The sequence below is a fragment of the Solanum stenotomum genome, chromosome 9 (assembly GCF_019186545.1).
Source record: "Solanum stenotomum isolate F172 chromosome 9, ASM1918654v1, whole genome shotgun sequence".
Lineage (NCBI taxonomy): Eukaryota > Viridiplantae > Streptophyta > Magnoliopsida > Solanales > Solanaceae > Solanum > Solanum stenotomum.
Genome location: NC_064290.1, coordinates 57,831,140 through 57,845,181, shown reverse-complemented (window position 1 = coordinate 57,845,181; position 14,042 = coordinate 57,831,140). Strand labels below are relative to the sequence as shown.

At 35.3% G+C, this 14,042-nt stretch overlaps 2 protein-coding genes across 5 annotated transcripts in view; one reads left to right on the top strand and one right to left on the bottom strand.

Annotated features, from left to right (window-relative positions):
• The window catches only part of LOC125875702 (protein LOL1), a 48,261-nt gene extending 44,478 nt beyond the window's left edge, over positions 1-3,783 (top strand). For 3 of the 4 annotated variants that reach the window (XM_049556721.1, XM_049556719.1, XM_049556720.1), the window contains exons 2-6: positions 52-207; positions 639-755; positions 1,719-1,832; positions 1,937-2,046; positions 3,477-3,783. In XM_049556721.1, coding sequence (XP_049412678.1) covers positions 147-207; positions 639-755; positions 1,719-1,832; positions 1,937-2,046; positions 3,477-3,515 — 441 coding nt within the window. In that variant the 5' untranslated portion in view covers positions 52-146 and the 3' untranslated portion in view covers positions 3,516-3,783. The remainder of the gene's footprint in view (positions 1-51; positions 208-638; positions 756-1,718; positions 1,833-1,936; positions 2,047-3,476) is intronic. The other variant, XM_049556722.1, reaches the window with a different exon arrangement.
• A 2,362-nt stretch (positions 3,784-6,145) lies between these two features.
• On the bottom strand, positions 6,146-12,721 carry LOC125876875 (ferredoxin C 2, chloroplastic). The gene is made up of 6 exons (XM_049558136.1): positions 12,381-12,721; positions 12,058-12,121; positions 9,742-9,830; positions 8,298-8,366; positions 6,494-6,538; positions 6,146-6,365 (listed from the first exon to the last, which is right to left on the bottom strand). The coding sequence occupies exons 1-6, from the start codon at positions 12,642-12,644 to the stop codon at positions 6,321-6,323; spliced, it is 576 nt and encodes a 191-aa protein (XP_049414093.1). The 5' UTR covers positions 12,645-12,721; the 3' UTR covers positions 6,146-6,320.
• Between the last annotated feature and the right edge of the window lie 1,321 nt (positions 12,722-14,042).

The following is a 14,042-nucleotide window of genomic DNA, read 5'->3' as shown; positions in this document are numbered from 1 at the left end:
AGGTCCTTCAGTTGCTAGCTCAATCATGTATAATTTTCCGTGTTTTTTCAGGAAACAGTAAAGATGGAAGCAGCTGCTCTGTTAGAAGTTTTTGAAGCAGTAGGCTTTTGAGATCTCAGGAGAGGACTACCTCTGTTAGCTTCACAATGCCAGTTCCGCTTGCTCCATATCCTACACCACCAACACCATTTACACCACCTGCTAACGGTACAGCATTTTTCCTTAACTATTTTCTGCCTGATAATAATACATAGAAAGAAATGAAAAGGATGGTCATGCATAACAATGAGCTAAGATTGATGGTTACAGCCGGAAGATCAAAGAGTTCATATCTTAAATCTCCAGTCCTAAAATCCAAATCAAAGTTCAATTTAGTATTTGTAGATGAAGTGTAAAAAATAAATCAAACAGTATTTATTAAATAGATCAAATCAATTAAGACAAGGTCAGGGATGCTTTATTTACAGCCATGACTGGTAACTTGTTAATTGCTCGATAAATCTGAATTCAACTTCAGCTTTCTAGTGAAACAGCCTCACAGTCCAGGAGGATCAAGCCACTTGACAAAATAGTGTAACAACGCCATACCAAAATTACCTTGTTTTACAATATATCTTACGAAGAAATATGGTGGCTAGCAGGTACGCAGAGCCAGCTTGTGTGCTCTGGATGCAGAAATCTTTTACTCTATCCAGTTGGAGCAACATCTGTTTGTTGTGCAGTTTGCAATGCAGTAACAGCAGTACCACCTCCGGGTATGCACGTTATTAGACAGCCTCCACATTTTGGAACTTTTTTGTTTTGAGAATGGTAAAACAGTATTATCAATATAAGATGCCTACACAAGTTGTGTAGTCACCCAGACCAACAGTGATTACAATTGGAAGACCCAAATAGCTTTCTATGACCCTGTTTAGATTGGCTTTTGGCTTTTGGCTTTTGACTTATAAGCCACAAGCCATATGTTAGAAATTCTAACTCATGGCTTTTGGCTTATTTTTACCATTTTAGCTTAAAACTAAGTGCTTATAAGCACTTTTTTAAGTTATCCAAACACTCCAAAAGTGCTTAAAAGCACTTAAAATAAGCCAATCCAACGGGTACTCTACTAAAACATCAAAAATTGATTCTGCTTCTTCTAAACCTTCTTGTTTACACCAAAATAGTAAAGAACTAAAGAATTCATCTTTAACTTCTATAAGGGATTTCCTATGTCTTCAAAGCATCTCTGATTTCTTTCCTTAAATATGTCCACCAAATACATGTTGGGACAATCTTCCATCTCTCCTTTTGACTGAATAATTTTCCTTCCCTGTTCCAGCTAACTAGAACATCAGTTAATCCTTGAGGCATCACATGCCTCTTAGATTAATGAAAATTTTCCAAAGCTGATCAGCCCATTTACAGTGTAAAAAGATATGATTGATTGTCTAAGCTTGCTCACCACAAAAGTAACATCGTGAACATAATTGGAAACCCCTCCAGGCTAAGTTGTCCTGAGTAAGGACTGCCCCTTTAGCTAGTATCCATACAAAAGCATGGAATCTTGACTCTCCATATCAGCTTCCATGGCCAGCATTCCACTAAATTGTTCGATCTGTTCAGCTCTCTGTAAGCTGACTTGACTGAGAATATTTTCAACTCTTTATTTAAGCTCCTTAAGTTGTATTAGGCTTAATTAAGCAACAGCCCCTTTACATGTTACGGACCTTAAACAGGCACTGAGATGGCTCAGTTGGTTTGCGGAGGCTGCCACACATTACTAATGTACATTCGTGGAGCAACAAGCGTGCAATGTTCGTGCTGTCACACAGTCAATTTAGCTATGGAAGGTAAAGTGACACTACAGCCTTTTGAAATGTATGGAGATATTTCATATAATCCACCTAGTTACACATCCTTACTAGTCAAAGTAAGAATAATGGTATTGTCACAGCAAATCAGGTAGCACATGTGAATTGTGGCAACTGCCGCATGCTGCTGATGTACCAATATGGAGCACGATCAGTGAAATGTGCAGTGTGCAATTTTGTGACATCGGTAGGGGTAAGTATAAAATCCTCTTTAGTATTAAGCCTTCAATATTTCATGTTGCGGTCAATGATGAACCGGTATTCCGACACTAAAAAAAATCTGCAGTTCAAATACTAAATTACCAGGATTTAATCCTACTTCAACGGTAACAGTATCATTGTTCATCTTGGAACATAGCACAGAAGATATTGAATTGAACATTCAATAGTAGTGTGAATTTCTAATAAAATCTTATACTACTTCCCTTTTCAAATTAGAACATCAACCAGGACCTGCATATGGCATGTAAGCTTACAAAAACAACCAAAAAGAATGAAAATGTAACCTGTTAAGCTTTGATCCACAAGAGCAGGACTTGACGAGCAAACAAATTATTCTAAGACAGCCTGCCCTGTATTTTCTTTATGCAAGAATCATATAGTGAAGGTTAGCACAAAGACTAGTATTCTTACTGAGCCTAAACACCTTAAACCTTCCAAGCAAATTACTTAAAAGAGGCACCACAGGTTCATTCTCTTTGCTCCCTTCTCTCGAATATTCAGAATATGGTATAACAAATCTCCAACAGAGCCACTACAAACATGTTTACCTTAATGGACCACATGCCGATTGAAAAATCTTAAGCAGTTAAGAGGCTAAAAGTATCTCCAATTTAGCACTTGGTATAAAGGCCTAAAAATGTAAACAAATGTAAAATGCCTGCAAAAGGTTCCTGCAAGTTAAATCAAGACAATATCATTTGCTAAAGCAGTCTTTGTTTTCTGTTGATTTCCAATAATACTACATGGACCAGTATAACCTGATGCTCATAAGGAAGTGTGTCATTTTCTCTTCTTCTTCCTTGAAAAGGTTACAGAAATAGCACTAGTCATAGTCTCAGCTGTGATAGTAGCAAAGTGCATATTAGTGCTCCTTCCTCTTACACAACTCATGTCTGTTACACTACAAAAGATTAAGGCTCCATAGTATTAAGTCCAATACGTCACTATCAATTATCAATCAATCAACTATGCCTCAATCCCAAATTAGTTAGGACTGGCTATATGAATCCTCTGTGTTCAAGCGGCTCTATCATTCCACTCTATCAACATGTCACTGCGATGAAATTTAATAAAACCTATCAGTACAACTACTATGCAACGAAACCAGTAATGATTTAGTTCCACAAATTTCTTCTCCTCCCCTCAAATCGGGTCAAGTTACACTTGTCCAAGTTGACTCCATAGTGATACGATCAGCTAAGCCTTATTTGGCCACCCCTGGAGCATTGAAGTATAGTGTTAGGAGACCCACAGTTAGTAATTATTATTGTTCCAACTTTGTCAAAAAAAATTATTATTGTTCCAATCACTGTATAAATCATACAAAAAATTCTGAGGCCTTTATAGCATTCCTACTTCATTTTTAATCATACTTGACAAAATGTTCTCTGGACAATACAGGTTTCAACGAGCACAGCTGAGCAAAAGTTTAACAGCTAACTTTAAAGCAGCTGAGCCAGTGCTAGAAACTTCTATGACTAAAGTTGTCGTGTTATGTGTCAGCGGCATTGCAGCTGCATCAACCGGAGGAAATTTCTACTTGCTATTAGTATAGAGCTATTACAGAGCTTTTTTTCCCTCGTGCATCTGTAATAGAATAAGCAGTTTTGCAGGTTGAGCCTACAAAAGGTATTGTATATAATGGTATTGCGTTTGTAAGTCTGGTTGAAAAATCCTGGATAGCAAAGACTCCTTTTCACCTACCATATTATTGTTTCCATCTTGGGATACCATAAATACAACTTTAAAATGTCTTGATTGAAGCAATTTCAAGTTGGAAGGATAAGAGCACACCCCCGCACTGCCCCTAAATTTAATCAACCAAGTAAAAGTTGAAGTTCAGTTGGAATCCATATAGTCTAGTAGTTTTTTACTATGAATAACCCCCTATTGTTGATAGAGAGCTTACCTCCCCCCCCCCCCCCCCCCNCCCCCCCACACACACACACCCCGCCCCCCAAAAAAAAAACATCCAGAGGAAGGTGAAATAATGACTGTCAAATGAACTTTCTGGACTAGATTCATATCTACCATAAAACAAAACAAATGGGAGACATCAACATCTCATTCAGTCATTTGGTCAAGAATTAAAAATTGACTCTTTCAGATATGACTGTTGAATTATGAGACCTGAATGTCAATGTCAGATATTTTAGTTTAACAGAAGTAGATCAATGCCTCAACCAAACCACAAAAAATGCTGAGGGCTAAAGGAGGTACAGTTCTTACTATTAGATAGGTAATCCAGCCTGGTTGCTCTTCGCCACTAGTTCCTTTGCCAGAACCCCCAGAAGAGAGGAGGGTATAATGGTCTCATCCCCTCTACCCTTCTCCAGTTAAATACCCCACTTCTCTCTGTGGCATTCTCGAACTAGTAATCTGTGCTTAATCCATGCATCACATGTTGCGCTCTTACCACTTAGACCAAAGGCCGTGGGCTATAGAGAGGAGTAAATCTCATGTTTCATCGTCCCATGAACTGAAGCAAGCATGTCAATTCAATATGCACATGTGTTCAAAAATTAGATACTTCAACCACATTGTTTAGTTTTTGTATGAGTTCCCTTGCTCATATCAGTAACCACAAGCTTTGGAAACTATATTCTTTTCTTAGTAACTATGACCACAGACAATATACAGGACATGCCCGGAACCGCTGATCAATTCATCTCACCATTGCAGAAATTAGCTAACAAATTATGTAGCCTATGGAAGTACAGTAACATTCTGTCTCTGTCCAAATGAAGATATTGAAGAAAGAAATCCACTAAATGCATGGTTTCCACATGAATGGGAACTTTCATTAAATTCAGGAATCAGGACCAGTTAGATGAAAAAGAAGCGCTTGATTTTACATCACATGATAGGATAACAGAAAAAACCTTAATTTGTTCATAATATGGTCCTTTCACATGGGTGATCGTGCTCCGACAACTACACCGTTGATTTAAAAGAGAATCAAACTAAGCAGAAAATACCTTTACCTCAAAATGAAAATGATATGTTGACATATGATGGAATTGAAATGGCCTTTAAAAGGTTCTTCAGTTTTCCTTCAAGTAGGCTATGTATTCGACCTTTTCTGAATGGAAAAGATTAGGGTCATCTTTTCATCATTGAAAGAAGTCTTGATTGTTTAGTTTTTGCTTATTCTTATCTACTTCACGAAGTTGTCACCATCTTCCTATCGGATGAGTATGCAACATAGGACATATGCAATTTGGGGTCACATAACTATATTCTCTATTTCCTGCTTACCTTTCCTATCCCTTCTGAATGGAAGAATAAGTACTAGTAGATCTTCCTAATTTTCCACCCTTGACATTGCAAGATGAACTTAAAAAGAAAGAATCAATATCTAAAGTTAGTATACTATGCAATCTACAAAATCTGAGAAAAGGAAGAGATTCCATACAGTGGAATGTAATTCTATACTATTTTCCACATCATCTAACTAGCAGGATGGTGTATGGGTTACAATTTAACATCTTGCACCAGTAAGGAGTCTAGCTGAATAATCTAGAGTATTTCAGCCTAGAATTTATGCAGTAGAGTAATGGCCATTTTCATTACTTTCTAAGGAGAATGACGGGGTCACTAAACTCACCGAACATGCTATCCTAAATGCTAATTATGTTTTTATCATAAAAAAAATGTTAATTATGTTTAACTTTCTGCTGTAAATATAGTTTTGTTTCATTTAATTTTCCAGATCAAATACTATTAGACAACATGGTATTCGTAAGAAAAGGTCAGTCTTTGGCATGCATCAGAGATTACTTTACTTTTGCATAATATATGCTGTGTTCACATGAGTGGTATATTCAAGAAGTTGGTTCGCCGGTCAAAGGGAAGAACAACATAGAGCTTCTGTAGTGAGACAATATCCAATTCCAAAAGATTTTCATCCATTAATTGATCAGAGTTAGAAGTTTTGTGAGTGTTCAATAATGCTCAATAACTAGAAAGTTCTCATTAATTGAGATGAAAGTGCACCACACGCTGATGTGATCTTCAAGACTATAAAGTATATTAAGGCATAACAAGATGTCATTAAGAAGGCACCTATCTGACAAGAAAAGAGTATAATATTTTATTCAATATGATAATGGTACAAGAGAAAAGCCAATCCACTAAGGAAAAGGCACGGAGAGCATATTACACACAAATATAGCAAGAGAGGCAAGAAAATTGTACATATTGCTTTTGATTCCATATTGCCTTCTCAAATTAACTCTTGACAGGTTACTCATCTCCCATAGCTAATTCCAAGGCATAGTCATCTCTCTCCTGCAACAGGGAAAGAAAAGTTAACCTTTAGGAACTTGACTTGATTATTATCCTTCCTTACATCATCAGTATCCCCTCTCCAACTTCTTTTCTAAATTAATAGGAGATTACAGGAACATAAGACTTACAATAGGTCCTCGAGCAAAATATCTCCCAAATTGAAGCCAATATACCTGAATATATCATGCTGTCAGGTTTCCGAGGTGGCATGCTAGATCAAAACTACAAGACTGTTCATTTAGATAAAAGTTCATAAGGGAGTTCCGAAAATTGCTTTCAGTAACTTTTCTGTAAACCCCACCCTTTCATCTAACAAATTATGAGCAAAGCTTTATTTTCCACTTATTAAGAAAATACTGCAGGTAATTCATTAGCTACATTTTCTTTAAAGTTCAATGAGGAAATATAAATTACATCTGGTACTTGGAATACAATACTCACAACTTCAGTGCTCCACATAAAATAAAGCAGTTGGAAAGGTTATTATAATAATTGAATTATGAAAAGTTTGATGCAAGCTCACCTGAACATCACATCTCTCAAAGAAACTATGTGAAGCAACACACTATTAAAGAAACTGAAAGGCCAAAGAACAAGCATGTCTCTGCCTTTTTCCTAACCCTATTGGAACTCTATATTTTACTGGTTTCTTGTCCTGTAGGACCAGAGTCACAAACATGTTTCTGCTTCTTGACTAGTCCTCTAAGAGGACTATTTTGTCTTTCTGACCATTCAGTAGAAGAAGAATTATATTATCCTGTGGCCTATTTTTTGCCATTTGCTCATCATGGCATCAGCTTAGTTTAAGCAATTAATTAGTATAAACATATAAATATATCATAAGAAGTATAAAAATTGGAAGTCATTACCTCCGCAACTCTTATGTATTACCATTTCCCTGGTCAAATTTCGTGTGTCGTAACTAGCTATCTACCATATTTATTGTGCATAATTTGGGGTATAGATTTGAGAGGCCAGGCTCGATTGACCGATGCGCAGGCTGAGCAGGAATGTCATGAGATGAAACCAAAACAACTCAAAAGGGATTTTCTTTTTAAAAAAGACCTATTGTTTAGGCTAAAAGGGCCAGGCATTTCATTAACCCCATTTTAACCAATCTCTTTCCAAATACAGCAGCACTTTCTCTATATATGTTTGCATGCTGTGTATTGAGAAACCTTTCACTTCATTTTCTTTTTTGAAGAATCTTCTTAATCAAAGGAACCATGTACGTCCTGGTTCCACGAAAGCAAGGATAATTGTCTATAATAGAACATGAGAAAGAAGTTTAGAAAAGTAAAGAATGTACATTACACATAATCTCTTTGTGGTAGTGTGTGAGCTGCATGGATATGGCAATATTTTTTTTTTTTGAGAAAAGGGTAACTTTGTATTCATAGAAAAAAATCATCATCCAAGAAATGATGAATTGGAAACTTACATCCCATAGTGTGATAGGTCCACCCCTATACAGTTAATCAGATTACAGGTTTCCTAAGAACTCAACTACTTCTACCACCTCCGGCGCCAAATCTTGTTTACACCAAAAAAATAGAAGACTATAATACAGTTTGTTTTAATCCACTGACAAGTAATTTTCTGTCCTTCAAAGCACCTAGTGAAGGGTGTGATGTTGTAAAGACAAACATATTAAGAAAATTGGGACATATCAGTAAGTATCCAAAGATTGTCGTCAAATATTGATACCTAACACAAGTATGATACTAGTATGCGGCCATATATTTCATACTCATGCTTCATAGCCCAAACTGAACCCATGAAAAGTAGGTGTCAAGTAGACCAAATAGTTTGCAAACCGCTAGCATTTGATTCACCACCAAGTTCATGATTCTTTAGATGGTGATGGGTGGTTAAGTAGCTGCGATATTGCCACCCAAAGTCGAACTTTTGCAATTCAAAGTTGTTACTTACCTCATCTTCATCCTGTGTTTCAACTTCAAGGTCCGATGACGGAAATCCCACACAAAGAAGTGCATAACCCTATAAATTAAAACACACTCGATTAATCAAGGTGAAAAATAACATAGAATAGAATAAGAAAACATAAAATAAAGATCATCACTTCACTTATATCTAGTATTCAAGATACAGGGAAAAAAATAGTTTTTTTTACGTATCAGTAAGGAGGACCTCTGTGAACACCTTGTGTCCTCATCTTTTGACCTTAACTAATTGGTATAAATCATCGTGATCTGAACCTATACTCTGGCTCATAGGATTTAACAGAGTATGCCTCCCATCAGATCTCAAAAACGTCTAAAGAAAGAAGGATCAAGGATAAGATCAGTTATTTAGTCGAGACAATAGGAGATGAGCATGGAAACTACAGTAATGCTCCAAATCATGGCCAAAGACTTGCAAAAGTGGCATTATTAACAAACTGACGAAACAATTTGTGAATTTTCTTTTCATTATCACTTATACATAGCTGTTTGCATTAGCTGATTAAAAGTAGCTGGTAAGAATCAAGTGTCGAGAAACACTTTTAAGTTCTATAGTTGATTTTATACCTGAGAAGTGACGAGTTCGGATAAAAGTATTGAACTGTTAACAAACATTGGTGTTTGGTAAATAAGCAATTTTTCTATTAAATTGATTGAAATGTCCTAAAAAATATTTATAAAAAGCAATACTTAAAAATATTTGCACATGAAAAGGACGAATGGCAAAATTGTAATTGAGATGGGGCTGGGGATTTTGTTTTGAGAAGGGTGTTTGGGGAAGCACGAAAAAAAAATTAAGAATAAAATAGTAAAACACTTGGTCAAATCGAAAGTGCTTAAAAGCTGAAAAACATAACTGATGGCTTTGGCTAATTTTAGCGTATAAGCACTTTTGGTGTTTGATGCGTTGATAAGACAAAAAGTGCTTATAAGCTTATCCAAGCACCCTCATAGTCGCTAGCTTGAGATGGAAGTTCATAAATTCCATCTTCCAAGATCTTTTAGAATAAAATATAGTGATTGTTTTGTGGACAATAACATGCAAACGAAGTTTGCATGCTTCATCAGTTTCAAGACCAAATCCCCCAGTCACATCACATATATGATGTGCATAGGAATTCATAACATTCCAAAACCTTTTGGAACAACTTCTCAACATTGTTTTGTGGACAAATAAAAAGCAGACAAGGTTTGCAGGCTTCATCAGTCTGAGACCAAGAAATCCCTGGTCACACGTCATATATATGATTTATCATTTTTGTTAATTTCTCACATATATGAGCATAAAAAGAAGAAAATCACATTAAGAGGTCTAAAAAAGGAGAAACAATTAAAGCTCCCACAAGTCAATAGTCTAAAAATAAAGGCCAATAAGGATTGCATCTACAGAAACACTACACAACTTAAAATACCTTGGACTTCAACTCTGCAGATATCCCTAATGCCTCGGGTTGTCTAAGTTCCCCAGATTTAACACGAACAGCACAGCTTGTGCAACATCCTTCAACATAGTGGATTGTTAAATTAGAGAAATGTAATAAAACAGAACCTTCATATGGAGAAAATCTGATGAAAAAGTCAATGGTGAAAAGTTAAAGAAAAACAACCAAAGCCGAATATGTTCGACCCTAGATCAAAAAGAAGGTTCATTTGTTAGAAATAAAGAAAGAGAACCTTAAGGTTAAAACAAACAACAAAGGAAGTGCATTGTGCTCCTTAGTGAAAATTAAGGCCTCTCCTTATCTTGAAGTTCTTAGAGAGAGATGACAGCTTCATTAATATGTTAAAGTGTGCAAAACCCCTGATATATACAAGTAAAAAAGTGGTGGAATATATAATCCTACAATATCTTTCAAAGTGTGGATATAGAAGACTTGATCCATCTTCTCTACGTAATCTTTAATGAGCTGAAATTGTTCCACATATTCCTCAATGGATTGAACTTTCTCTACTTTATTGGACATAATTCTCAATGAACTGAAATTACTCCACCTTGTTCAAAGAAGCTCCAATTGGCTGAATTATTTAAATGTTCTCCACAAAACTTTCCATCTTAAATTGCCACAATTCGAAATTGCGGCAATGTTCATATTTTTCAACACGGAGGTTTATTACTACTGTTAGATGTTAGAACCGAACTTGGGTTAAGACACAAAGATTCATAAGGTTCAATCACTAGATATAGGTCCCCGATGAAAAGCGAGAAATTCACTAGATCAGATACTGTAGAAAGAGAAAGAATATTCAAATAACACTCCTAATAAACCTGGAAATAAAATCACAATACCCTGAATAAGGTCCATAAAGTGATTTCGAAACACTACTGAATTTTCTGTTGCAAAACTCTTAACTTTGAATGACTACAATTTCAGTGGATGTGACACACAAAGAAAGAAACCTCAGACATTAAAATGAAACTTCAGACCCAAGAGAAGGAGGATTGTGACCAAATATTGTAAGCAAAGGTCACTAGCGCTTTCTCCTTCATTTCAAAAGTGGCCTAAATCACTAAGCTAACAGTGCGAAAATGGTCCCATCCCATCATGTGACATGAAATATGTAGCTTTGGGTTTGTATCATTGTATACCTTAGATAAATTTAAATTTTATTTTTTGGGGGGTGGGGAGAGTGACAGCGGGTTTACAACACTAAAAAAATGTCTAGGAGCCTCCACTTTTTTCTTTAAGTTTCTCTTATAAAAGCCCCAGTTCTGTGATAAACTATGCCTTCAAAATTCAACTTTTGGAATTACGGCTTGCACCTATAAACAGTTGTTGCTAACACGTAACACCTATACTTTTCTTAAGGAATCATCTCTTTATTGAAAAGTACAAGAAATAATTATAGAATATATCTTCTAAAGAACCACTGGAAGAAATTTAAGTAAGGAGATGGAAGGGAAGAGTATGGAGTATAGTTAGATGAATGATCAAGTTTTTACTTTTGACTGCCTTCTCTTGAGTCTTGACTCCTCCTAACTTACTTGTAGATCTTAGTCAGACCATTGGAAAAGCTCTGATGATCTATTTCAAGATTCTTAGTACTCTTTAGTCTTTCTAGTCTTTGTTGCATAAGTAGTTGTACAGCATAATAGATAGGGTAAGTTCCTTTTTTGCTGCATGATCAAAGGGATGGGAAATAAAATTGCAGAATCATTTTGCTGATGAAATGTAGCAGGAGGTGGACACAGAGATAGAGTGGAAACAGGGTTGTGGAGTGGGGCAGGAAGCTGGTTTAATTCATGCAACTTCTCTTCAATGTTATCTTCCAGTAAAAAAGCTTGTGTAATTTCCTTAGCTTTTTACTATTCAAGGGAGTATAGCATGACACAAGAAAATATAGAGGTTAATATGCCATTAGCAGATTTTATTTTATATTGGACAGGGGTCGTTGGGAGCATGGATTAAGGAGTAAAATGCAATATGCTTCAAAATATTTCCCCATTTCAAATCTCTAAGATGCTAAAGTGCAAAAATATTGTCCAGTTCTCCTTGTGTTGTCACGACTAATTTCAAAATGGTCACACATTTGAGATGAATGTTCAATTTGACATCACTTCTTTGCCAAGATTCTGGATTTCAAGATAGTAACAATTTCACACTTCCAAAAAAGAAGTCTCATTAATCCAGTTAGATCACGCAAGAGCAGCTTAAAATGTAAGAACAAATAGACAAACATATAAATAAGAAAAACAAAAGTTTGGTTATCTAATGTATATGAATTAATACCATGCCTGCAAGCGAAGGGTAGCGTAATGTTCTGAGCCTCTGCTGTATGAAGTATATATTGGTCCTGCATCCAAAATCAACTCTTTATAAACTTGTCAATATACAGATACTAATAATTAACGGAAGTGGCAGCATCACCAAAGCAATAAGTGCACAACTAGTGTCCTCAACATCAACTTTATCAGTTAGCCATGGCTAATTTAATTGTATAAATACATCAGTTTTTTACTTAATCATAGTACAATTTAACATGATTGTACATTTACAAACACATATTAAAACAGAAATTTAGCAGAAATGGAAAATCAATCAGGAATTAATACCTCGGGAACGAGGAATTCGTGAACGACGCCACGTTGGCGGTCGAGAACAGTGACTTTGTGAGTAGGAACTGAGGGAGAATAGCTGCTACCGTTTTGGCCTGAGACGGCGACAGCGACGGGAGTTTGAACCTTCGGTGTAGTTTTCCAGCGGCATTTGACGGAATTCAAAGGGAAGTTGACGGAATTGAGAGAAGATAGTCGCCGGACAAGAGGAGGTTTCCGGTGAAGGGAAGTGCAAGCGCTACAAGGAGATTGAAGATCCATTGAGCGAGAAATGTTCTGTTGTTTGTGTTTCAGGGTACAACTGGATAATGCTACAAGTCGTTAACTAATACTCTGTTTGGATGGTTTACAAATGGTGTAAACATTGTATTTCAGGGTACAACTGGATAATGGCACCCTACGTGGCAATTTTGTGTCATACGTGGCATTTTATGTGTATTATATCACGTAGGACACATGTGTTTACTTATTTAATTTTATACAAGTTTAAGTGTTTACTTGTGCACATTAAAAAAAAAAAAAAAGTATCACATGACATTTGACAACACTATAGAAAAACTAATTTTTTTTTAATTTTAAAAATTAAATTTAAAAATAAATTGCAAAGCTTTATATATATTTTAAAAAAAAAAAAATGTCACATGACAATGTTATACACAACTGCACATTTCAAGTTGTTAATGCGGTAAATTTTTAAAACTACACTACTTTCCCAATAAAAGTATAAAACAATGTTACAATTATTTTCTAGATAAAAAAATAATATTTACAATAATTTAATATATAATAATCATATAACTATTTTTAAATAGAATACTTAATAATAATAATAATTATCTGCTTTTTAAGTCTTTTATAAAATTATTTAAATATTTAAATTTTGAATAAAGGATACTTTAGAGCAGTTGCATAAGAAAAGTTATTTTACATTCATTAAAAAAAATAAAAACACACAACACAATGATCAAACTCAAGATTTAAATGGTCAAATTCATTGCAGAGAAAGAGGTAGAGCCCAAAAAAAAAGTAAACCACCTTTTAGACCAAGAAAAGGTAAATAAAATGGATAAACATTAAATAATCATTCATTTCATTTGATTATTTTTTTCTGACCTTTTTTTGGAAGAAAGGAATGTCAAACAAAATCATTTTGGTGGATCTCCACTTCTTCAAAAGATGAATAGTGAGGGAATATATATATATATATATTACTCTTATTTAGAAGTGAGAGTTGGAAAGGACCAACACAGCTTTAAGGAGTGATATCAAAAGCAGTTCAAGTTGTACTATTGGGTTGGGACTAACACAGCTTTAACAACTGATACCAAAAGCAGTTCAAGTTGTACCAAAAGGACAAACAAAGCAACACGAAATTGTACCAAAAGTAACATAAATTGTACCTTCACTTTGGACCCATTTTATTCCTTTTCTTTTCTTTCCTAGCCACGTGTATGCAGCCTTTTCTTGGGCAGACACGTGCAAGCCGAAAAATGTGGGCCCCTGTTTCTGCCTATTTCACATTTTTCTATTCTTCTTTAATTTTTGTTATCCAATTGCCCATTAACAATTCTCATTTCCTTCTTTTATTTGTTCCTCACAGTTTCTTTTTTATTTTTTCCCACTTTATTTCTTCCTTTAAAATTTAACATTTTGAAATTT

What these genes read in the sequence shown, in the direction of transcription:
- LOC125876875 (XM_049558136.1), bottom strand. Translation starts at nt 12,644, where the DNA reads ATGGATCTTCAATCTCCTTGTAGCGCTTGCACTTCCCTTCACCGGAAA. An exon ending in ACCCTTCGCTTGCAGGCATG is followed by an intron (nt 9,831 to 12,057) that starts GTATTAATTCAT and finishes ACTATGTTGAAG; the next exon opens with GATGTTGCACAAGCTGTGCT. An exon ending in ATTTTGCTCGAGGACCTATT is followed by an intron (nt 6,366 to 6,493) that starts GTAAGTCTTATG and finishes TCCCTGTTGCAG; the next exon opens with GAGAGAGATGACTATGCCTT.